At 40.4% G+C, this 26079-nt stretch overlaps 1 protein-coding gene across 1 annotated transcript in view; it reads right to left on the bottom strand.

Annotated features, from left to right (window-relative positions):
- Positions 1–24943, bottom strand: part of ATE1 (arginyltransferase 1) — a 115826-nt gene extending 90883 nt beyond the window's left edge. The window contains exons 1-7 of the mRNA XM_060768554.2: positions 24675–24943; positions 22120–22183; positions 18809–18871; positions 14547–14650; positions 10106–10369; positions 7885–8108; positions 1106–1234 (exon numbers count right to left, since the gene is read on the bottom strand). Of these exons, the coding sequence (XP_060624537.2) occupies positions 1106–1234; positions 7885–8108; positions 10106–10369; positions 14547–14650; positions 18809–18871; positions 22120–22183; positions 24675–24780 (954 nt within the window). The 5' untranslated portion in view covers positions 24781–24943. The remainder of the gene's footprint in view (positions 1–1105; positions 1235–7884; positions 8109–10105; positions 10370–14546; positions 14651–18808; positions 18872–22119; positions 22184–24674) is intronic.
- Between the last annotated feature and the right edge of the window lie 1136 nt (positions 24944–26079).

The raw sequence follows: 26079 nt of genomic DNA, 5'->3' as shown, positions 1-26079 counted from the left end.
TGTGAGAATGCTCCTAGTCAATGTAAGGTTTAAACAAAACCACAAACATTTCACTCATAACACATAGCCACTTAATTATATACACACATATACACACACACAAACTACCATCAATTCCAATATTATACGTCTAATGATTTAACATCAGTATTTTAAATAACAGTGCCCAACAAACTTTATGGTACCTCAAATTTTAGTCTTATTCTAGATATATTTGACCTGCTGATTTTAAATATGATGCCATTTTTTCCTATCAGCTCTAGTTTTTGAGATTCAGAACATATGCCATCTATCAGTTGCTATCTGCGGATCCATAAAAAAATAATGATAACCATGGGCCCTTCCAGACAGGCCCTATATCCCAGGATCTGATCCCAGGATTTCTGCTTTGAACTGGATTATATGAGTCCGCACTGCGCATAATCTGGGATAAAAAGAAAACCTGGGATCACATTCTGGGATATGGGGCCTGTGTGGAAGAGCCCCGTTTCTAAGAAACTAGAGCTCATGTGGTCTAGCCAATGCTATTTTCTGAATCAGCACCCCAAATAATCCCAGGTTTAAAATCCAAAACACCGATAATTTTTTGTTGTTGTTGTATTGTGCAATATTATGACCACTCATCATGAAGAACAACTCCATTATAAGACAGTTTTCCCATGGCCTTATTCCAGGGCTGGACACATGGGCCACAACGGGATCCCAAAACTGTTTTCATCCCCTCTAGAGCACCCTTTTTCTACCCATCAAAGGAGTTCACTCCTCCCCTGAAAGCCTCTAGGAAGGTGAATTCCTCTTTTAAACAAGTTGCAGCAGACCCTTCAATGCTGTACATTAAAGATGCCTCCTTTTTTTTCAAAACTGGAAATGGCAATCTGGTCCCTTCGGTTTGGTTTGGAGTTTATTTTTTTGACATCTCTAACACGCCACACAACTCCTGGAAAGTTTCTAAGGGCTCACAGACATGCTGCCATAGCCTACCCCTGTCCTATTCCATAAACAATTGCTTCTACTAAACAGAGCTGTTCTGCTGTGCGGATTGAGAGCTACATTAATCTACTATTATTCAATAATACGGGCAAAAAACAAATGCAGTCGACTGTACCTGGTTCTCGTTACATTCATAAGGAGCATCCTTGTGTATGGACATCTGATACTTGGTAAACAGAGCAGCAGACTGGGTGAAAGATGATTTGAACTCTGGGTCCTCAAAAGAAACTGGTACTAACCTCACCTTCAGAGCGAGGAAAAACAAAGATATTTTGTCTGAATTTATCCAAATGCTCCTGAAGGTAAGGCTAGGCTATTATCTCCTCCAGTCCATTTCAAAGCCTTGCCAGGAAGATGCACCAGGAAGGTGAATGACCACAGAAATGTATAATGCTTTTATGTTGTGGCAATTTTGCATGTATTACACTAGTTCTCCTTTCCATAGATACCATATGTACATTAGCTGAAACTGTTACAGTTAGTGCCACAGTGCAATGTGGCCACTCAATACTTTTATGCAAAATATATAAGGGTCATCAAAATTCAAAAAGAAAAAAAAAGGATTTGACTGTTTCTTGGAGGTTATACTTAAGGTGTTCACAACTATGTTCATAGGAACTCCATGGTTTCTCAATGAAATCAATACTGGAAGACAGGGTTCCTGGGGGGGAAAGCTTATCCATTTTTACCGTTATTTAACTGCAGCATGTAGATGGATGATTGCTTAGTTCAGGCAAAGCAACAGTGTTTATCCTCACTCTAAATGGCTCAATTATTTTTGATAAATGACAGAACTTGCATAAATAAGTTACCTGATCTCAGCAAAAACTTTAATATCCATCGCCAGGGCCATTTTTTTAAGCTATTAGTGGCTCTTGACTAACCGGCTTTGATCATTCCCTGTGCCTGGGGAATTCTGGTCAAAATAAAAGCCACTGTTGAATGCAGCAAAATGGGTTTATCCATAAAGTATGACACATTTTGGAAACTATTTTTAATTCCACAGCATCTTCCATATACTGTCGCTCTCACAGACCGCAACTATTGCACATATTGAATTATGCCAAGCATTTGTTTTCACTGCCTATAATTTTGAATAATGATTTATTCAGCTAATACTTATTTTAAAAGTCAAGCCTTTCCATTCTCCAACACCCTAAAATGATGAGAGCAGGTGTTTAAAACAGCTGGTTAATCACCAGCAGCAACAGATCACACCAATCGAAAGGTTGACAGTTCCAAGTTGGGGTGAGCACCCAACCTTCAGCCCAGCTTACTGTCCACCTAAGCAGTTTGAAAACACCTGTGAGCTGTGACTAGAGAAATTAGGCACCACTTAAGTGGGGAGGTATTTTACGCATCATAAAAAAGGAAATACCAGAAAATACTGGTGATCAAAGGAAGGAAGAGGTCTGTGTTCAAGGGCTTTTTTTCATAGAGGATGGAGCGACACCACCCCCCTGTGGCCAGAACTGAGCACAACCTTCAGGACGCCGAAGTTGGGAAAATGCCAACATATGCCTCTATCTGTTGTCTGTCCTGTCTGTTTTAATGGCACTGAATGTTTGCCATGTATGTGTTGTGTGATCTGCCCTGAGTCCCCCTTCATTGTGAGAAGTGTGGAATGTAAATGCTGTAAATAAATAAATAAATATTTAAGACACACATACAAATATATATGTGGTTCTACTGGTGAATATAGGTGTTTTGCTATTAGGTAGAAACAGGACAAAACTTAAAAACTGTCAAGTTAGAAGAAAAACTTGAAAGCCTGTGATAAAGAAGTAGAGGATGCCAGGGGGCACAATAACCAATTATAATACTGGTAATTGCAACTTGAAGCCTTCTGGAGCAAACAGTGGGTACTGGCAACTACCTCTTGCCTCAAACTATGCACAATTTCAAATACTTGTACAAAACTTCGCAAAAACAAATGTGTAATTAGGAGAATCTTAAGAACAAGACAGCAACTATAGAAGGGATTGTAGACAGAGGAAAGAAAGTGAGTTAAGATAGAGAAGAACAGATAAAGACAAAGGTTTATCTTAAAAGATCAGGATTTGTGCTCCCATACCATTAATGTGACTTGGCCTATCCTTTTTGAAATGTGCGACATACTTTATGGATAGTATGGGATTTGTGCTCTTAAGCCCAAACTCAAACAAGGGGAACTTTCCCAATGGTAGGAATTCTTTATTTCCATAAATATTTATGGGACACACAGTTCCCAGTAGAACTGCCCATTCTTGAAGAATATACACAGATTTCAAAAAATCTAGACATCTTACTGGTTGGGAAATCTACAGTGTACTTCAACTGTGCTGCTTAACAAATGTATTCAGCATTACTATTTTCTTTTTATATATTTAATTATTTATGGCACTCATGAGCTCTACAAAGCCAACTTGTATTCCCATGATGTTCACTTTGTCTGCATTTATATTATTTATGACGTTTCAAGGGGAGTTAAGTATCTTATTTAAAAACTCAGAATAGACCAAAGCAACATGCTGTCTGACCTGACTCTTCGTTGGTTTATCAGGAGGATCCTTGTGAATAACCATCTGGTAACGTTTATAGACCTGGTAAGATTCCTGAAAGGTGGCTTTGAACTGGGAACATGGTGGAGATGATTGCACCAGCCTCACCTTCCAAAGAATTAAACATATTAATTATTACAATATTAGTCACAGCAGAATTAGAGGTGTCAGAACTGTTCAAAATGAATTATGCCATCAGCTCATAACAATTGTTCCCTGTTATTTTAGCTGAAAATAATGTCGTTAATGTTGCTTTCTTCTCCACTTTGTTAATACAGTTGGCCCTCCAGATTCGCAAGTTTCATATTGGTGGTTTTGATTATTCTCAAGCTTGTGCCACTGCGTTGGGGCTACCACGTGAACAGCAGCCACATTCACAAGAGGTGGGGGAGGCGAGGAGTCACCACCCTAGCTCCTGAAGATGGGGCTACCATTTGGATATGAATACAGCAGCTCCATCTTCAAGGAGGAGGGAGCAGGCTTGTTTTCTGCTGCCCTGGAGACCAGCACTCAAACCAATGGGTCCAAATTACAGTAAAGGAAGTTCCATCTGAACATTAGGAAGAACATCTTGACTGTAAGAGCTATTCAGCAGTGGAACTCTCTGCTTTGGAATGTGGTGGAAGCTCCTTCCTTGGAGGCTTTTCAACAGAAGCTGTAAGGAGTACTTTGTGCTTTTCCTGCACGACAGGGGGTTGGACTAGATGGCTCATGTGTTCTCTCTCAAGCATTCTTCTAAGTGATGAGCAATGGGGAGTCATGAATCCCTGTACCATACCCAGCTCCCAAAGACAGGGCTACTCTGTGAACACATGGATGCCCTATCTCCGGAGAGGTGAGCTGGACAGAAAGTCATCACATTCCACACCATGTCTGGCTTTCAAATATGGTCCTGCTGTGTGAATGAAGGTGGGTGCAGTACAAGTAGTGATTCCACAGTTGCCCCCTCACTTCCTGAGGATGAGGCTGCCTTGTCAATGGTCACAAGGCAGCCCCATCTTCAGGAACTGTGAATCCCTGTGAGTCTGGCCCACCTAGTTCCTCCATTCATTTGCATGGGTAAAACAGACACATACTGCCACCACTTCATTTGCCCCATGGATCCCAGCTCCTCTTCCTCAGTTTCACCCAGGCAAACGGAGAGAAGTGCCGGGCAGAACACAGAGAAAAGGAGAGGAGTTGGGATCTGCAAGATGAGTGAAATGGCAGTGGCAAGTGGGCCCTCCTTCTCCTCCTCTTCCTGGACTATGCATGGATCTATGTATTGTCGAAGGCTTTCATGGCCGGAATCACTCAGTTCTTGTGGGTTTTTTCGGGCTATATGGCCATGTTCTAGAGGCATTTCTCCTGACGTTTCGCCTGCATCTATGGCATGGATCTGTTTTTCTGAGAATCTCTTCTCCTTTTCCCAGACGAAACAGACACACATGGTCTGCAGAAAAAGGGATCATGATCCTCAGGGTATGTGAACTGGTGGCAGGAAATGGTGCTTCGTCTCCTCCCCTCAGACCAGGAACCACAGTGGCAAGCATCACCCCACCCCCGGATTGCAGTGGTGGTGCCCCTTCCCCCAATATATTTTCATCTCTTTTTCCCAATTTTGTGAGGGCACTGCTCCCCTAATCCTTGTGAAAGTGGACAGTCAACTGTACCTGCAAAACAATGTTTAGTACCAACTTAAATTTTTAAGTCTTGTTTCCAGTCACTAATTTATAAAAACAACGAACTCCTATAACAAAGTTAATTTTAGGTAAAATCATGCATTCCTGTATTAAAAACGAGTCAAAACTAAATTCATATACACATACTATATGAACTGTAGTAGCAACAAAAATGTCAAAACAGTGAGTTTACATTATGAAACATTTTGCTTATACTTCATTCTAAAATGTTGGCCCAAAAACTAGATTTTCATTTCAGTCTTGATTCTTGGCTGTCTCCCAGTGGGTGAACAACTGTAGATATCCTGTTGTTTTGGGACTGCAGGTCCCATAATCTGTCACCATCGGATCTGCTAGATAAGGATAATGAAGCTAAACACTAGAAACATTGGGAGGGACAGAGTTGTCGAATCCTGATCTACGTACTTTAATGAGGTCTTTTTAAATCAAATTGTGCAGTTTATATATCTTCATCTCGAAATCCACATGTGTAGTTTACATTTTATCTTCAATTCTATTAGCACACCAATTTCACGCCTGGAAATGTTGCAAAACACATCAGCAGTGTAATCCCAAACATATTTAATTCCAACATTGAACACTGCCCAAATACAAGTGTGTTCGGTTAGACTGAGGAACTTTAGATCTTGAGTCCTGACTACTATGACCTAAATCCAGTTATTATTCACAATGACAGTAAAACCAGTGAATCAATGAAATATATACAAGAACCGAACTACCAAGTTCCCATGCATATAACTGATTGAACTTTAGTTTGGACTATTAGATTTATAAGCCTATGACAAGGCTCTTGAGATGTTTTTAGACTGCAGCTTCCAGCATTCCTCACCCGTGAGTGCTTGGGGTTGCCAGAAACAGTATGTGAAGGACTGTGTGATTCCCACTTACACCATGGAAGATAGCTATATGAAACTGACAGTAGATTTAGCTCAAATGTATTCATGACTTTGAATTCACCAAACAATTCATGATTTTTATAACACACTAATGTGTGATGGTAAATATCTAGATGCTACACAGATGAGAAGCAGAGCCAAAATGGCGTGACAATTGGGATTAAGCATGGCATTGAAGTCATAGATTAATATTAGCAGTTAAGAGTCTGAGTCAAATGTTCCCCTAGGCCAGAGGCACGGGGGAAAAAAAAAGGAACAAGTGTGGGGCAAACACAGGAGACAACACATCACAAGGGAATGGCCTCAGAAAGGAAAGTGGGAAGAGCAACGCTCAAGGAAGGAGCAAAACTCAATCAAAGATGGAGCCAGGAAGGGTTAACATGAACATCTCAGAAGTCAAGAGATGTAGCCAAGCAGGATGTACTTTTTAATCTAAATAGTAAGCAGAATTTAGACCTCTTACCAATGCCGGACTTCAGCAATGATAAGTCTTAACATGAATAAGAGGTACAATAAAAGCAAAGGAATCATGGATACTCCTAGAAACAGCTACCCAAGGGGAAATGGCCATCTGTTTGGCAGGAAATAGAATAATTTTTAATCTACTGAGAAAAGAATGACCCTGATGCTATTTAGTGTCCACTAATGTTTATATGTTTAGAAACCAACATTTGGTACTGAGTCTCATTAAGCTGCCAAGAATAATCTGTGAAATGACCTCCTATTCAGCCACCTAAAATCCAACTATTCATAACAATTTCTGTATTTTATATCAGTATAGGATGCTAAACTCAGAGGGTGAGACTCAAGGGAGAGAGTGACTGTTTCAATCAATCCCTCTGGGCAGCTAAACCAGGAAATCCCGATTGGATGACCCCCTGCGAGGGTCTTCCTCCAGGGGCAAACCATGAATGGGCGACTTAGAAGTCCCTGAACAGATTTAGAAGTGCAGTGGACAGATGAAAAGACAACCTGGCAAAATGGCACTACCTAAAAGAATCCCCCAACTTGTGTGACTGTGGAGTAGAACGGAAAACTCCGCATATGTATGCTTGTCCACTCTGGCCTGCCTCATGTACAGAGGAAGAATGGTTGGAGGCTACAGACAATGCCATTGCTGTTGCCCGTTTTTGGTCAAAAGATATTTAGCCACTTGTGCTCCTTCTATTTTTATCAGTTTTATACTAATTGATGCAATGCTTTTGATACAAAATAAATAAATAAATAAACAGGGTTAAATATCATGAAATGGCAGCCAACTGCTAGTTATTTTCTACACTCTATTTTTTTTTTTTTTACTGCCAAGGATAAGAAGTGCTTCAGACACTTTCTGCCACTATTTGGCTGGCTTTGGGTGCTGTGCACCTTGACCTGGGTAAATTGGGGGGGTGTTATACATTATTTTGTCTCAGGCAGCAACACATCTTGGACCAGCCCTTAATGTGCACAATATCGTATTTCCATTGAAGTTTGAACTTAATTATATGTGTTCTATACGTGTATGTCGGCATTTTATATGGAACTACAGCACCCTCTTGTGTCTTTAAAGAATGTATTCACCACCCTTTTCAATAAGCATGCACACACATCGATGCTCTATGAAAATGAAATGGAAAACACAAAATGTATGCAAATGCCAATAATGGACCTCAATATTTTTCCAACACAAATAGCCTCTGCCATTTTCCTGTTTTGTATTTAATTCAAATATCTGATCAGTCATTTCACAACTGATGATAATACAACAATATGTTGAGAGCTATAGGATTTCAGTACCTCTAAGTGGTGTAGAGCATCAAGAGGTAAAGTGGCAAAAATGAAATCTTCAACTGATTTGGGTTGGTTTGTTTTAGTTTTAGAGCTTTGCCCGTGCAAATTCTGAGTCCCTTCTTGAACTGTAGGGTTCTGTGTTTTGTTCTGAAGACTCTTCTGCAATTTCTGTTCCCTCCGTATGTCTTTGGCTTTACGGCAAGGTGGTTTACTCAAGTCAGCTCCTTTGCCTAGAACAATAAGGGGTATACACTCAATGGTAAAAGCATATGTTCCACAAATAATAATAATAATAATAATAATAATAATACATTTCCAAACTTTTAAAGAGGATCACAAGAGATGCAAATAAAATGACTATGGCCTAGATCTCAAAATTAGTGAAGTTAAAGAAAGTCAAGGGAGAACTGTTACCTGTCTCTAGACACCTGTGACTCCCCCCAGCCCCGCCAAATCCTTTCTTTGGCTAGATCTACATATAATCCAGATTATCAAAGCAGAAAACCCACATTATTTGCTTTGAACTGGATTATAGGAGTCTACACTGCCATATAATCCAGTTCAAAGCAGATAATCTGGCTATTATATGGCAGTGTAGAAGGGGCATAATTTTAATTATATTGGAGAAATAGGAAAGCCTTTAGTTAGTTTGTAAAAATGGTCAACATTGATAGTAAGTAAACACTTTGGGTGGCCTGGGAACAGTCACTGTACTTAATCACTTTTTAAACAATGTATAAAGCTCTCAGAGACTAGTCTTTAACTACAGCTAACAGCTCCATTTACTGCAATTAAAGCACTTAGATAAAACAGATCCTAGAAGGATGTAATGGACACTTCTATAAATGACTACGTATAAGAGAATGCTCAATTTTCTTATATCTAACCAAGAAACATGTGGAACATCACATTTGTTTCTCTGGAGGTCCCCAATTTGAAGACTGGGACACTTTTCCTTTAATAAATTGTCTGAACAAGATGCCAAAAATATTGTATTTCAGTATGTGGGCCCTTCATCAAGACAGAAATGTGTGCACCATGTAATTTATAGATTTGGGTAATATATTTATTTATTCACTCATTCATTTAGTATATTTATATACCACCTTTCTCACCCCTGGGGGTACTCAAGGTGGTTTACAACATATTGATGACAAGAATTCAATGTCAACATACATATAAGAAAATAAAATCACAATAGCTAAACACTGATATATAACTATAAATTAAAATAATTAAAATCATTAAACATAGACATATACAACATGTAAACACTAAGACAAAGCATTAAAAACATCCTAATATAAATATTAAAATCGCATGATCCAAAAATTGTACACCGTGGCTAGTCCGATTGTCATAGCACATATTTCCTGATTATTCTTTGCATTGCATTACTTGCCAAAAGCCTGGTCCCACAACCACGTCTTTGTTTTCTTTCTGAAGGCCAGGAGGGAGGGTGCTCATACAATCTCACTCGGGAGAGAGTTCCAGAACCAAGGAGCCACCACTGAGAAGGCCCTGTCTCTCATACCCACCAACTGCACTTGCAAAGCAGGTGGGACCAAGAGCAGGGCCTCCCAAGAAGATTGTAACCTCCAAACTGGTTCATAGAGGGATTTACAGTGAAATACGTGGCTAGTTTAGTGAAAATACTTTCATCTGGAATTTTAATAGGATATAAACTTGTAAAGAGCAAATTCCAGATCGTCAACCCTATATGCCATGTCTTCTGACTATCTCTTATTACTATCTGACAACACTACAACCAGCATTACTTCTCTATCTGTCCCTCTTAGTAGCTACTGTGCAAAAGCGAATGCAAAATACAGATATTTGAGAAATGGGTGATAAATTCACATTCAGGTTCTTAGCTCTATTCTCCTTACGCTATTTAGTTGTTTGGACTGCTGATATCTCAAAAATATATAAAGCTGTACAAGTGTATGTATGTGCTGTCAAGCCTCCTGTTGAATTTCATAGTATTTCCTTAGACAAGAAATATTTTGAGTTGGTTTTGCCAGTCCCTTCCTCTGAAATATAGGCAAACAACAACTGGTATTCATTAGTACTCTCCCATCTAAATATGAATCTGGATTTACACCATTTAGCATTCCAAGATCATACAGGACCTGATGCCTCCAAGATAAACCTGTACAAGTCTTTTAAAAGAAGTACCAGAACGCAAAGGATCGAAATTACATTTTTAATATCACAATGGAGTTACCTGGCTTGGGAGTTGCATGGCCAACTTTTTTAGTTAATTGAAATGACTTGCTGGTGTTGTCATGAATTGTCTCTTTGCATGATCCTGTATGCTGCGTTTCTACTTTCTTTGCATTTATTTCTCCTTTTGTTTCTTCTTCACTCTCCACTTTCTCTGTATAATCAATGCTGAGGGGCTCTAGCTCAGATTGGCTGGTGCCTGGTTCATTTTTCAACAAAAAACTGCAGTCATCAGCATCTTTGGTGTGGGAATCCATAGGCTCCACTGGATATAAAATAATAAGAACAATCTGTCAGGAATCAGAAATGGGAAGCTGAAGCATCTTTATGTGAAAAAACTTTTATATTAAAACCAATCAAAATAATATAAAATAACTACCCTATATGTGTGCATGGATGAGCTCATAACCATTTTTATATAGCTGATCTTTGGAAAAATGGTTGATAAAAATCAGCTGATCATGATACTTTAATGTTGCTCTAACACAGTTAATATGATATCTCAATTCCTTTCCCATGATAAACTGAACATCCTGATCCTATCATAATATTTTGAAAGTAATCTAAGAAAACATGCGTTCACACTTCTGCTGCAGAAGTTACATGAAACAGGACAAGACACATACAACTATACACAAGTAGTCTCATGGGACAGATACAAATTTCTGGCCAATAATACAAATCAGTAGTCATCTGGCCTGATTTTTCACCATGCCACCCTGGAATTGTGTATTCCCTCTCCCTCCACATTTGGACAAACCTATACTTTCTGTCCTTCAACTATACATACATCCAATGTGAATGTGTATATCTGGAAAAAACAATCAACACATGCAGGTAATACCTGTATTTTAAAAATGATTAGCCCCCACTCTTCAAGCCTTCCGTACACAATTGAAGACATGGTTTTTTCAACAAGTCTTTGGCCATATTTCGATTCCTTTAATTAATATACGTGAGGATCCATAGATGTCACTAAGCACTTTACATGACTTGAGATTGATTATTGTTGTTTTATACCTTCAGCTATTGCTGGATTTTACTGATTTAAACCAGGGAGTTTTGTGAAGTGAGATATTTATGTTGGCTGCTTTTGTTTTATGTTATTGTCTCTGCAATTTCTGTATTTTATGTGTTGGCACCTGCAAGTGCTTTGTAAGCCACCATGAGTCCCTCTAGAAGATGGTGGCGGGGCATAAATAAAGTTCATTATTTATTATTAAAATGAAATTATCTTGCCAGTAGATTTATCCAACTATCATTTGGGTATGTTGACAGAAAAATCTTGAAAGTACTCATCAGAAGCAGCTTGTAAGTATTAAAAGAAAAGACCGTATGTACTCGAGTATAAGCCGATCCGAATATAAGCCGAGGCATCTAATTTTACCACAAAAAAAAACTGAGGAAACGGATTGACTCGAGTATAAGCCGAGGGTGGGAATTGAAGCTGCTATGGGTAAATTGCAAAATAAAAATAGATACCAATTAAATTACATTAATTGAGGAATCAGTAGGTTATATATTTTTGAATATTTACAAAAATGGTAATTTAAGATAAGACTGTCCAATTCTGATTAAATGATTATTTACCTTCTTCAATGTAAATGTGCTTACGTATCCTTCCAATAATAATAAAGAGTAGCATAATAAATGTATTAACAACAACAATAATAAAAAGAGTAAAATAATGAATGTAGCAATAACAACAATTATACAGTAAAATAATAAATGTATAATAATACAGTAAAATGATAAACGTAATAATAATAAATAGAATAAAATAATAAATGAAATGAAAATAATAATAACAGAGTAAAATAATAAATAACTTTGACTCGAGTATAAGCCAAGGGGGACTTTTTCAGCCTAAAAAAAGGGCTGAAAAACTAGGCTTATACTCGAGTATATACAGTACTTCGTTCTCCTAAGAGGAACCAGACTTACATCTCTCATGGGTATTTGATTAGGGTAGGATCCATGCCATTTTTGTGAGTATGCCAAACACCTCAAGAAACAGCAAGGAGTAATAATAAAGATTACATTTAATCTCTGCAAAATCCCACAAAGATTAATTACACATCTTTCTCGTATAACCAAATGTTTAAAAGCATGGCATTTGAAAAACCCAAGAGCAGCTCCAGGCTAAAGTTCTGAAAGACCTGTAGATTTTAAGTTGGGCGAGTGGACAGGGTGGATATACATTACATGCAATAAGGATGTTATGTAGTTTAGAAAAGGTAAAGCTTTCCCCTGATATTAAGTCTAGTCATGTCTGACTCGGGGGGGGGGGGGGGGTGCTCCTATCCATTTCTAAGCCAAAAAGCCGGTGTTGTTCATAAACACCTCCAAGGTCATGTGGCCAGAATGACTGCACGGAACATTGTTACCTTCCCACAGAAGTGATATCTATTGATCTACTCACATTTGCAAGTTTTCAAACTGCTAGGTTGGCAAAAACTGGGCCTAACAGGGGGAGCTCACCTTGCTCCCCGGATTCGAACCGCCAATCTTTTGATCAGCAAGTCCAGCAGCTCAGCGGTTTAAGCTGCTGCGCCACCAGAGGGCCATATGTAGTTTATACATTGTATAAAATTTTAGTTTATGGCTCCATACTGGTAAATATTTTATTGGTATGTTGTGGTTTTATATTATATATTAATGTTTTTAATTGTATTTATAATAATGTGTGCATTTAATTGTTGCCTGTAAACCACCTTGAGTCACCTGCAAGCTGAGAAAGGCGGTATACAAATACAGCACATGAATAAATAAATATAAGGGTGGGATGGTCAAACTATGATTACTGGACTTCATGTGGCTGCTAAGTCCCCTACAGAACCTTGTAAAACATGGCTATAAACAAGCCGGTTCCACACTAGGGAGCATTTGTCCATTGTCTCCTATCCCTAGTCTGTAGTGATTCATGCTTTGTCACCAAACCAATCATTTAAAACTTTGAAAAATGAAAAGGGGGTGGGGGTGGCAAATGACCAATCACATTTGATACCAAATGAGAGACTCCCCCCTGTGCACACAGAAAACTGGGCAACTTGGAAGGTGCTTAACAGACTGCGCTCTGGTACCACAAGATCCAGAGCCAACGTTAGGAAATGGGGCTACAAAGTGGAATCCACGACATGCAAGTGTGGAGAAGAGCAAACTACAGACCACCTACTACGATGCAACCTGAGCCCTGCTACATGCACAATGGAGGGCCTTCTTATAGTAACACCAGAGGTACTCCAAGTGGCCAGCTACTGGTCAAAGGACATTTAATCAACTACCAAGCTTGCAGACTTTGTTCTTTGTTTGTTTATTTGTTAAAAAATGCAATACAACTCTCTGGTTTGCTCCTGACACAATAAATAAATTTCCTAGAGAGTATGATTAGTCTTTTAAAGTCTTTTTTTCAAAATGTTGGGGTCAAAGAGGTGATCCCTGGAAAGGGGTATAGCCCTAGGCACCTTGAAGTTGCCCATTACACATACATATGCATGCAACTTCAAGTCACCTGTTGATTTATTGAAAACCCATGAATGTCATAAGGCAGAGGTGTCAAAACTTGCATCCCTCCAGGTGTTTCGGACTCCCAACTCCCAGAGGTGCTAACCAGCTTGTCCAATGGTCTAGAATTTTGGAGTCCAAAATTTTGACATCTCTGTTAGAGGGTTTTCTGAGGCAAAGAGTACTCAGAAGAGGTTTGCCATTGCCATCCCTCTGAAATACACAAGGTGTATTTCAAAGCTCCACTGTCTTGTTTTACATTTTCCACAGCCAAGTGGTGGGTGCTAAATTCACAAGCAAGTAGGCACAAAATTTCTTAAGATCATGGGTGTTTTGTGTGTGTGTGTAAGGAGCAACTTGAGAAACTGCAAGTAGCTTCTGGTGTGAGAGAGAATTGGCCGTCTGCAAGGACGTTGCTCAAGAGATGCCTGGATGTTTTTCATGCTTTATCATCCTTGTGGGAGGCTTTTCTCATGTCCCTGCATGGGGAGCTGGAGCTGACAGAGGGAGCTCATCCATGCTCTCCCCGGATTCGAACCTGCAACCTGTCAGTCTTCAGTCCTGCCGGCACAAGGGTTTAACTCATTGCACCACCGGGGGTTCCTTAGACCAAAAGCTAACCTAAGGCCAGAATTGTGTCTACAGGTCAATTAGCTGTTTACCATAAACCCATGGTAGGCCAGGTGTGTAACAGCACCTCTTATTTGTATCCCTTGACCACTAGTATTCGTGTACTCACAGTTTTGATGTTGGAGGAATAATGTAAACATCGCGGCTGGTTCATTTGTAACTAGTTTAACAATGAGGGAAAATGACTATAGCATTAGCTATATTGAATAAATAAAGAGAGAGCTTTTTGTAACACAAATAACTGACAAATGGAAATTTTAGAAAAATTGCAGAACACAATAGCAACTAATTTTAATGGTCATTTTTACCTTCACTATCTATTTTACTAATTTCTCCTTTCATGAGGAATTTCAGCATCTTCTTTAAAACCTTTTTGTGCGATTTAGAAGGCTGAAAATGTAAAGCCCGGCATCTACAAAAAACAAAACAAACAACAGTAACACAGTTAGTTTATAGTGCTGATATTTTAACCGTGTAATGAAGTGGCATTGTGTTATTATTGTATATTTTTTGTATGTTAACACATGTTGTGACCCGGTCCGAATCCCTCTTTGAAGGTGAGAGGGTCGGTATATAAAACCTCGAAATCTATATATATAATAAAAGAGAGTGTTTGTGGGCGAGGGAGGACAGAGGGAGGACGTAGGTAGGAGTTTGTGGCAGCTTTCTGATTGGCTGCCACTGTGGTGCTATTTGCATATGGCCTCTGATTGGCCAGCCTGAAAGTTCCAAGATTCTCAAGTGGCTGAGAGGGGAAAGGAAATCTGCATATGGTTTCTGATTGGTCAACCTCAACAGGGCCCCCTGGTGGCAAAGAGGGTTAATGACAGCTGCAGGGACACGAGAGAAGGAAATTTGCATATGGTTTCTGATTGGCCTTCTGTTAAGTCCTTGCAGGCCTTCTAGGTTGCCTTCTCCCAGCTAGGCCCCAAAAGAGGCAGCCATCTTCCCTCTTCCACATTGTGTCCAAGAAGGCAGTTTCTAACTGGGTGATCTGAAAAAGCATTGTCCTTCTACAAGGTAAGGCACTACATCATTCCAATGAAAGCAGAGAAAAACAATTATTATATTTTAAATGATGCCTTTTTCTGCTTCTGAACATTTCTGGCCCCCAAAGCCCCCTCACCTCGGCCTCCTTTGACCCTTCTGCCAAATCCTTGCAGGCCTTCTAGATTGCCTTTTCCTAGCTAGGTCCCAAAAGAGGCAGCCATCTTCCCTCTTCTTCCAATGTAGTCCTCTCATGACCCACTTTACGCCCTGGTGTGCTTTGACCGGGGATGGACCATGGATTATGGGACTAGCAGTACCTTCGCTCCATTCCTGAGACCTCTGCAATTCTCATCCAATTACCAATACAGACCACACTTGGCACACTGCGTCTCCATGACGCACTCAAAATCCTGGTGCGGTTTGGAGGAGGATGCACCATGGATGATGGGACTTGCAATACCTCCACTCCCTTCCTAAGACCATTACAACTCCCAACAATGATGGATCAAGACCACAATTTACACAGAGAACCCGCATGACCCATTCTACATCCTGCTGCGGTTTGGAAGAATTTGACAATGGGTGATGGGACTTGCAGTTACTTCACTCAATTCCTGAGACCACTGAGACCCTCACCAATGACTGATCAAGACCAAACTTGGCACACAGAGTCCCCATGACCCACTCTACAACCTGGTGCACTTTTGAGGAGGACAGACCATGGATGATGGGACTTCAAGTACCTCCACTCCTTTCCCAAGACTGCTGCAACCCTCATCTAATGTCCGATCAAGACCAAACTTCGTACACATAGCCCCCATGATCCACTCTACATCCCGATGATGGGACTTCCAGTGCGCTTCAGGGCAGTGTGGGCCACTAATGATGGGATCTGCAGTACCTTCACCCGATTCACTTCTCACAGAACATTGTAGCCCCTACAAATCACAGACCACGCCCAAACTTGGCACACAAAGTACTCATGATCCACTCTACATCCTGATTCAGTTCTAAGGGGGATGGACCATGGATGATGTGACTTGCAGTATCTTTACTCACTTACTGAAACCACTGCGACCCTCATCCAATGACCAATCAAGGCCAAATTGGCACACAGAGCCCCCATCACCCACTCTACATCCTGGTGCACTTTCGAGGACAGACCATGGATGATGGGACTTCAAGTACCTCTACTCCCCAAGACTGCTGCAACCAATCAAGACCAAACTTGGCACACAGAGCCCCCATGACCCACTCTACATATTGCTGCAGTTTTGGAGGAGGGTTGACCATGGATGATGGGACTTTCAGTACCTTCACTCACATTCTGAGACCTCTGCGAACCTCATCCAATGACTGATCAAGACCAAACTTGGCACAGAGACCTCTCATGACCCACTTTACGTCCTGGTGTTGTTTGGAAAAATTTGGAGATGGGTGATGGGACTTGCAGTAACTTCACTCACTTTCTGAGACCACTGAGATCCTCGCCAGTGACTGATCAAGACCAAACTTGGCATGCGGAGCCCCAATGACCCACTCTACATCCTGTTGCAGATTGGAGGAGGATAGACCATGGATGATGGGACTTCAAGTACCTCCACTCCCTTCCCAAGATTGCTGCAACCCTCATCTAATGACCAATCAAGTCCAAACTTGGCAGACAGAGCCACCATGACCCACTCTATATCCTGCTGCAGTTTGAAAGAGGATGGACTTCGGATGATGGGACTTGCAGTACCTTCACTCACTTACTGACACCACTGCCACCCTCATCTAATGACTGATAAAGACCAAACTTGGCACACAGAGTCCCCATGACCCACTCTATATCCTGCTGCTGTTTGTAGGGGGATGGGCCATGGATGATGGGACTTCAAGTACCTTCACTCACTTCCTGAAAATAATACAGCTGTTATCCAAACACCAATAAAGACCAAACTTGGCATACAGAACCGCCATTACCCACTTTCTCTAATAACCCGGGCAACGCCGGGTCCCCAAGCTAGTAAATAAATAAAATAAATAGTTGTCTACAGTTAAAACCACATATTAAGGGTAGACTTGCTTTGTAGTACAGCAATTAGTCACCATAGCCACACTATGTGAACATCATTAGCTTTTACTATTATTGTGCTACTGGGCGCTGTCAAGTTGTTTCCAATATATGACAACCCTAAGGCAAACTTACCCAAGGGTTTTCTTGGAAATACAGTGATGCCATGACTTAAGAGTTTAATTTGTTCCATGGCTGAGCTTTTAACTCAAAATGCTTTTATCTCAAAGTGAATTTTTCCATTGGAATGCTATTAATCTGTTCTGTTCCCCCTGAACCCCCTCCCATTTTTTTGCATGTTTTGAAATAAGAAAATGTACTTCATAAATAACAAATAATGTATAAATGCACATTCACATGGAACAATAAAAAAGATCAACTTTTAAATGGTAGAAGCATGAAGTCATGGCACAATGGTAAAAGCACAAAGTTATGACAAGGAAGCACAAGGTGAAGAGGCAGAAGCATCATTTTGTTCATACGTTACTCCTTCCAGCCTCTCTCCCTCTCTTGTTCTCTCTCCCTCTCCCTCTCTTCATGAAGCCAAACAAACCAGGAATAAAAACCACAAAATTGAAATCCTCAAAGCAAACAAGCAAAGCAGACAACAATCTCCAAAGCAGACAGGAGATTGTCTGAAGCCCTATACTCTCATGTTAGCACTCCCACTAGCTCTTAACTCAAAATGCTGCTCTTATGTCAAAGCACAACCAGGCTGAGCAACAGCTCTTAACTCAAACACTCTTAAGTTGGGATACTCTTAAATAAATGTCCCATTATATTTGTTCAAAGAGAGTTTGCCATGGCTTCCTCTGAGAGTATGACTCACCCTAAGCCACCCAGTGGGTTTCCATGTTGAATGTAGACTCTTGGTCTACATTCTGCCAGTATTATTCATTTGAAGGTTCTCTCCAGGGAACCAAAATAATCAGTACTCAGATTTTTGCTGACTGGAACTTTTGACTTGCTATAAGATGACTTGTTATATAATCAGCAATATTTATCTTCATAGTGCTCTTCAAGGGGCTTAGAGTTTAGAAAAATTACTTTTCAGTTTTTAACTATATCTAAAACTCTGATTGTATTTTAATTGTAATGTGTTTTATTATGGTTTAACTGTCTTATTATGTTTTAATTGTTATTACTGACTATGTCTATTTCCTTTTTGTCCTAATGCACTTGTATGTTTTATACCTTGTTGTTAGCTGCTTTGAATCTTCAATGGTTGAGAAAAATGAGATATACATTAATAACTAATAGTAGTAGTGGTAGTAATAATAATAATAATAATAATAATAATAATAGATCTCCCAGATGCCCACAGCCAGCATAACCATACTGGCTGGAAGATTGCAGTCCGATGAAGCAACTTCTCCAAGATGATGACTGAAATATAGCAATATGGCCAGCTATCATCCCCATTCTACTTTTAATATTTTATACCAAACACACTTTTGAGACTTACTACACAACAAAGACACCAAACAGGAGAGAGAAAAAATATTTCACATGGCAAATTCTTACCTTATTGTATACTGAGGACAACATGTCTGATTCATTGTGGGCTTGTAAACATATTTCCCACTCCTAGAAAATGTAAGGAAAAATACTCTTAAACAAAATATGTGATCAATCTCTAAAACAGCCATGGGCAAACTTTGGCCCTCCTGGTGTTCTGGACTTCAACTCCCACAATTCCTAACAGAACACCCGGAGGGCCAGAGTTTACCCATGCCTGCTTTATATTATAAAGGAAAATATAGTAACATTTGCCCAACCCATTTTTCAATCCATTCAAATGCCATACTTCTAAAATGATATTGCTTGATTTCCATTCATTTAAAATGCTAAAACGAAACAAGAATGAGTGGGTGACTTAGGGCACATTTTCACTGACCATTTACTGCAATTTCAAACTGGTATTGAAGAAAGTTGTTTCGCTGTGCAAATCATTACATAGGAAATCCCGGAACCAGTTCAAAGCCAGAATTGTGACTGCATAAGCCACAGAGCAATAATGGGCTTTCTTTAATGTACTTTTGTGAGAGTTTGTTGTCTGGCTGTCGCAGTTTGAAGCTAGCTTTGAATTGCATTAAATGGTCAGTGTAGATGGGATATGAATTTAGATCAAACATCTTATCTTCTAAAGAAAACCAAGACCTAGATTCTGCATCAGAAGTTGTGTTGTTGTGTAACTTTACAATGATGGAGATAAATCTTTAACACAATACACAACCATGTTAAAGAACTGCAACATGGAAATAAACAAGTTGTCCAATCGTGCATCAGCGACTCTCATCATACAACATGGAAGTGCAAAAGGTGGGGATATTTTTTTTCTAGCCAGGTTCAGACTACTCATAATTTCCTACTGCCCTCCGTTGTGGATTGGCAGTATCTGTGGGACTATTCTGGGTTGCCTCTTCTCCTTGCACTGTCATTGCTCCATGGTAGCCTGTCACACACAATGCCATACTGCTGCACACTACAATTACACATGGCCCTCTTGGTCTCTCTGGTTTCACAACAATCCTAATAGTGCAACTACAACAACACTCTTCTTTGGCCCCTTTCACACAGATATCAAAAATCAACACTGAAATGAATTATATGGCAATATGGACTCAGATAATCCAGTTCAAAGCAGATACTGTGAGTTATATGGCTGTGTGGAAGGGCCCTCCCAGGAATATGATTATTGAGCAATGCCATAGTTTTAAACTGCACTTGTAAATTGGTTTATGTCATCATAAATCCCCAACAGGAAGTCAGTTAAAGTTTCTCCTATGTTCAGAACCAGAATGGAAACCAGTTTGACTTCCTGTTCACAAATGGAAAACTTTCCAAGTTTGAAGAAGGTTCCTATACTATACAAAAGCAGGAGTAAATTGCCTAATGCATCTTGTTGCACCGTGGTCATTTAGTTGGAACTGAATTCACTCATGGCAAGAGACCTTGATCAACTCCAATATTATCTGTGTGTACTCAGCTTCCCATTGCCTAATGATTACTATATCAGCAATGAGTAATGGTTCTTTGAGTGAGTTTCTTCCACCCTACACCACTTCCTCTTGGGGTCGCTGTGGGAATGCTACTGGCAGACTGGAGGTGTCCCATAGGGTCAATTTGCATTCCTTCCTTCATAAACAGAAAAGAAACATTTTTTCCCATAAACAAGATTTGACAATAAGCTGGGATAAGTGCATGAACAAATCAAAAGTTCATATCCTTTCTTAGAAAGCTGTATAATGTCCTATTTTAAGCTCAGATGTTCTAAGGGCTGGAAAACTACAATTTCATCAAAAGCATGTGAAATATGTAAATTCTGATCTTCTCATTTTGTCTCAAATTAGACGTTGTGGTTCAGAGAACTAATGTTCAAAGACAGAACAATGTGGAATGCCTCAGCTTTAAACCTGGCATTTTTAGCTACGGATATTCCTCAGTAGCAAGGATTGGAAGACACTAAAAATCTTGCTCCCAATCTCAAGAGAAAACAATGAAATAATAGGGAATGACCTGCATATCTATGGGGCATAAATTTCCAAACTTATTGTGCAAATAGGAAACCATAGATAATAGTAAACTCGATTGAAATGAATAACTTTTACTGGAAAGAGCAGCCCTGAAGGCCTAGAAAATTCCTAGAGAGTTAACCTCCCTAGAGATTTTCTAAATCAGGATGACTCTATTATTCAAAACTATCTTAACAGATTAGAGAGATGGGCCAAAACTAACAAAATTATGTTCAAGGACAAATGCAAGATACTCCACTTTGAAAGAAAAAAATGAAATACAAAGATACAAAATTGAGGATGCTTGGCTTAATAGTGGTATATGTGAAAAGATCTTGGAGTACTCATGGATAACAAGTTAAACATGAGCCAACCATGTCATGCAGCAGCTTAAAAAAGTCAATGGGATTTTGGCCTGCATCAATTGGAGTCTAGAGTCTAGATCCAAGGAAGTCATGCTGCTCCTCTAGTCTGTCTTAGTCAGACCAAGCCTGGAATACTGTGTCCAGTTTTGGGCACAGCAATTGACTCTAAGCTGGAAAGTGTTCAGAAGAGGGTGAATAAAATGATTATGGGTCTGGAGAACAAGCCTTATGAGGAGCAGCTTAAAAAGCTGGGCATGTTTAGCCTGCAGAAGAGAAGGCTAAGAGAAGACATTATAGCGATGTATAAATGTGCGAGGGGAAGTCATAGAGAGGAGGGAGCAAGCTTGTTTTCTGCTGCCCATGAGACTATGACATGGAACGATGGCTTCAAATTCCACCTGAACATCAGGAAGAACTTCCTAATTGTGAGAGCTGTTCAGCAGTGGAACTCTCTTCCCGGAGTGTTGTGGAGGCTCCTTCTTTGGATGCTTTTAAACAGAGGCTGGATGGCCATCTGTTTGGGGGTGCTTTGAATGTGATTTTTCTGCTTCTTGGCAGGGGGGTGGACTGGGTAGCCCACAAGGTCTCTTCCAACTCTATGATTCTATGATAACTTCCAGAGGAAGCATACCATAGAATTTCCCAGAGGGGGGAAAAAACCCTAGAAAGGACACATTTTGTTGGGTACAGGTAAGTGAAATCACAGTTATTTGTCCTGCATTTACCAGGGTCATATTGTAATAAAAACAACAACAATAACCACTGAATAAAGAATCAAAAGCTAAATAGGAAATCAACAAGCATTGCTGGAAACATGTTCTCTATTTTTCAATGGTCCAGTGAGACATTTATGATTTTTTAAACAATAAAAATCTGCTACTTAAAATTTAACAACACATCCCTGTGTATTTAAATACCAAATTAACATCCGTGGTTTTCAGAAGACATTTCTTACCTTCGCCATCCTCTATCTATAAGGTCTTGGTAATCTTGAACTGTTAGTGAATGAGCCCACATCCCTGGAACAAACATATAAGACAAGATATAGCATAATCATGGGTGCAAAACTAGTGCCAGGCTAATATACATGTTGACCTTGATTTTCTAGCTACCAGTATTTAAAAAATTGCAAAACTGCAAAACAACAGAAGGGAAACAATCTGGGACATCTAATCACCTCTCAACAAAAGATTGCTCCAGGCACTAACAAGCCACACCAAACAACAGCCAGGCCATCAAATGCTAATGAAAGTGATCAGTTGAAACATTCACACCAAGCTCCAGCAGGGAAGAGCTCCTTGCCCCACCCCAGCCATTCCACAGATATATAAACCCATTCAGTTCTTGTGGGTTTTTTCGGGCTATATGGCCATGTTCTAGAGGCATTTCTCCTGACGTTTCGCCTGCATCTATGGCAAGCATCCTCAGACCTCACCTCTGAGGATGCTTGCCATAGATGCAGGCGAAACGTCAGGAGAAATGCCTCTAGAACATGGCCATATAGCCCGAAAAAACCCACAAGAACTGAGTGATTCCAGCCATGAAAGCCTTCGACAATACATATAAACCCATTGTCCTAATTCCAACAGACCTCACTACCTCTGAGGATGCTTGCCATAGATGCAGGCAAAACATCAGGAGATAATGCCTCTAGAACATGGCCATATAGCCAAAAAAAAAAACAAAAAAAAAAAACCCCAAACCTACAACAACCCAGTGATTCTGGCCATGAAAGCCTTCGACAATACATTAATTCAACATAGTTTGTGGCAGCCATAAAAATCAAATTTCTGGAGTATAAGAACAATTTACAAAGTAAGCACCACACAATTAAACAATAAATAACACTTACAAGCCAAGAACAGAAAAAAAATCAATTTGTGTCACATAGGGCCCTTCCACACAGCCATATAACCCAGAATATCAAGTCAGAGAATCCACAATATCTGCTTTGAACCGGGTTATCTGAGTCTACATTGCCATATAACCCAGTTCAAAGCAGATGTGGGATTTTATAGATTATGTGTGGAAGGGCCCTGAGCATCCCTTCTCCAGAATCCTGAAATTCAAATTTGACTGAGAAAAAAAACACTTTTGCTTTGCAATATTTCCGTGTACATAAATTTTGTTGTATGCACAGAATCATTTATAATATTGGGAGAAAACTTCCTCCAGGCTTTGTGTGTAAGAAACCATAATGCCTTGGAATGGCTTGGACTACAACTATGGACGGCGTGATTTTAATATGGAATATAATGTTTTTGAATGTTTAATATGTTTTAATTTTAATTTTTTGGAATTGTATGTGTTTTGAGGCATTGAATAATTGCCTCTATGTAAACCGCCTTGAGTCCCCTTCGGAGTAGAGAAAGGTGGGGTATAAATAGAGTAAATAAATAAATCTCCAAGCTATCTCAACATGTACATCTATATAAATCCAGGGATTCCAAAACCCAAAACATATGTGTTGTCAAACATTTATGGTCAGAGATGCGCAAGCTGTATTCCAATGTCGGTCTCACGGTTCCACTGAATGCAGTTCTCAGGCTGGAAGCCTGGCGGAGAGTTCTAAAGGCGGGTTGTTGTAGGTTTTTTCGGGCTATATGGCCATGTTCTAGAGCAGGGGTCCACCAACTTTTTAAACAGAGGGCCAAGTCACAGTTCCTCAAACTGTTGGTGGGCCGGATTATAATTTGGAAAAAAAAATGAATGAATCCCTATGCACACTGCACATATCTCATTTATAGTGCAAAAAAAATTAAAATGAAGCACAATTTTAACAAATATAAACTTATTAGTATTTCAATGGGAAGTGTGTACCTGCTTTTAGCTCATGAGATAGGATTGTTGTTGTTGTTATTGTGTGCTTTCAAGTCATTTCAGACTTAAGTTGACCCTGAGCGAGGGCCGGGTAAATGACCTTGGAGGGCCGTATCCGGCTCCCAGGCCTTAGTTTGAGGACCCCTGTTCTAAAGGCATTCTCTCCTGACGTTTCACCTGCATCTATGGCAAGCATCCTCAGAGGTAGTGAGGTCTGTTGGAACTAGGAAAGTGGGTTTTCTATATCTGTGGAATGTCCAGGGTGGGACAAAGAACTCTTGTCTGTTGGAGGGAGGTGTGAATGTTTCAACTGACCACCTTGATTAGCATTTGATGGCCTGGCAGTGCCTGGGGCAATCTTTTGTTGAGTTCCCCTAAACTACAAATCCCAGGAGCTATAATACTTTAATGTGAACTTGATCCATTACCTTCTTACAAATCAGAGACTAAAAATGTGGACTGGGCAATGCTACTGTTCTGTGGGTTGGGGGAACTGGAGAACCACATGCTGAACATGAGCCAAAAGTGTGAGGCAGCAGCTAAAACAGCCAATGCGATTCTAGGCTGCCTCAATATGAATATAGTGTCGAGATCGAGGCTTGGAATACCAGCAGATTAATGTTTGGAGGTTTTGAAAAGCAGAGGCTGGATGGCCATCTGCTGGGAGGGCTTTGATGGTGTATTGCTCACCCTGGGAAAGGTTGCCTGTCTCGTTCTTGCAGTAGCCGCAGCGGTAGCCGCCATCGCCCCCAAAATACTCCACGATGCTGGGCGAGCTCTCCCCCATCGCCGCCATGTCTGCCCGGCTTCCTGGAAGAAGCCCGCGACCCTCGGCCAGAGACCGGCTTCAAGGAGCAGCGCCGGCCCCGCTCGCCGCCATCTTTGCCAAGGGCAACCCAAGGGGAGAGAGCCCACACAGCGGTGTCTCTAGACTTCCGGTTGCGGATCGCAACCGCAGCGGAGCCATCTTTGCCCAGGGCAAACCCAAAGGGGAACAGTCTGCACTGTTGTTGCAATAGACTTCCGGTTGCGGATTGAAAGCCATGTAGGATGGAGGAGGTTTTGACACCACTAGAAATGGCATGGTTCCCCCTACTATGGAATCATGGGGGTCGTGGTTTTGCAAAGCCCTGAGAGTTCTAGTGCCTCACCCAAGTAAAAATAATATATCTACAGTAGTTTGAGTGTTATAAATACTGTAATTGAGGGATATTTTATTTATAACTAGCTGTACCCGCCATACGTTGCTGTGGCCAACCTTCCCTCCCTCTCTCCTTTCCCTCCTTCCTTCCCTTTTCCCTTCTCCTTTTTTTCCTTCTCTAGCTTTCCTTCCTTCCTTTGTTTTTTGCTTCCATCCTTCCTTCTCTTGCCTTCTTTCCTTCCCCCTTTTTCTCTTTCTTTTCCCTTCCTTCCTTCCTTCCTTTTTCTTTTCACTCTCTTCTTCCTTCCTTCTCTACCCCTTTCCTTCCTTTCTTCCCTTTTTCTTTTCCTTCTCCTTTCTCTTTTCCTTCTCTACCTTTCCTTCCTTTCTTTGCTTTTTGCTTCCATCCTTCTTTCTCTCTTTCCTTCCCTCCTTTTTCCTTCTCTACCTCTTTCCTTTCTTCCTTCGCTTTTTTGTTTCCATCCTTCCTTCTCTCTTTCCTTCCCCCCTTTCTCTCCTTTTTCCCCTCCTTCCTTGGCTCCTTTTCTTTTTCTTCTTTCCCTCTCTTCTTCCTTCCTTTTCTACCCCCTTCCTTCCTTCCTTCCTTCCTTCCCTTTTTCTTTTCTTTCTCTTTTCTCTTTCTTCCTTCTCTACCTCTTTCCTTCCTTCCTTTGCTTTTTGCTCCCATCATTCTTTCACTCTTTCCTGCTTTCCTTCCCTCCTTTCTCTCCTTCCTTCGCTCCCTTTCCTTCCTTCCCCTTTCTTCTTTCCCTCTTCTTCCTTCCTTCTCTACCCCTTTCCTTCCTTCATTCCCTTTTCCTTCTCCTTTCTCTCCTTTTTTCCTTTTCTACCTCTTTCCTTCCTTCCCTCATTTTTTGCTTCTATCCTTCTTTCCCTTTCCTTCCTTCCCTTATTTTCTTTCCTTCTTCCTTCCTTCTCTACCCCTTTCCTGCC

Source organism: Anolis sagrei, chromosome 3 (genome assembly GCF_037176765.1).
Source record: "Anolis sagrei isolate rAnoSag1 chromosome 3, rAnoSag1.mat, whole genome shotgun sequence".
NCBI lineage: Eukaryota > Metazoa > Chordata > Lepidosauria > Squamata > Dactyloidae > Anolis > Anolis sagrei.
This window is presented reverse-complemented; position numbering and strand designations above follow the sequence as displayed.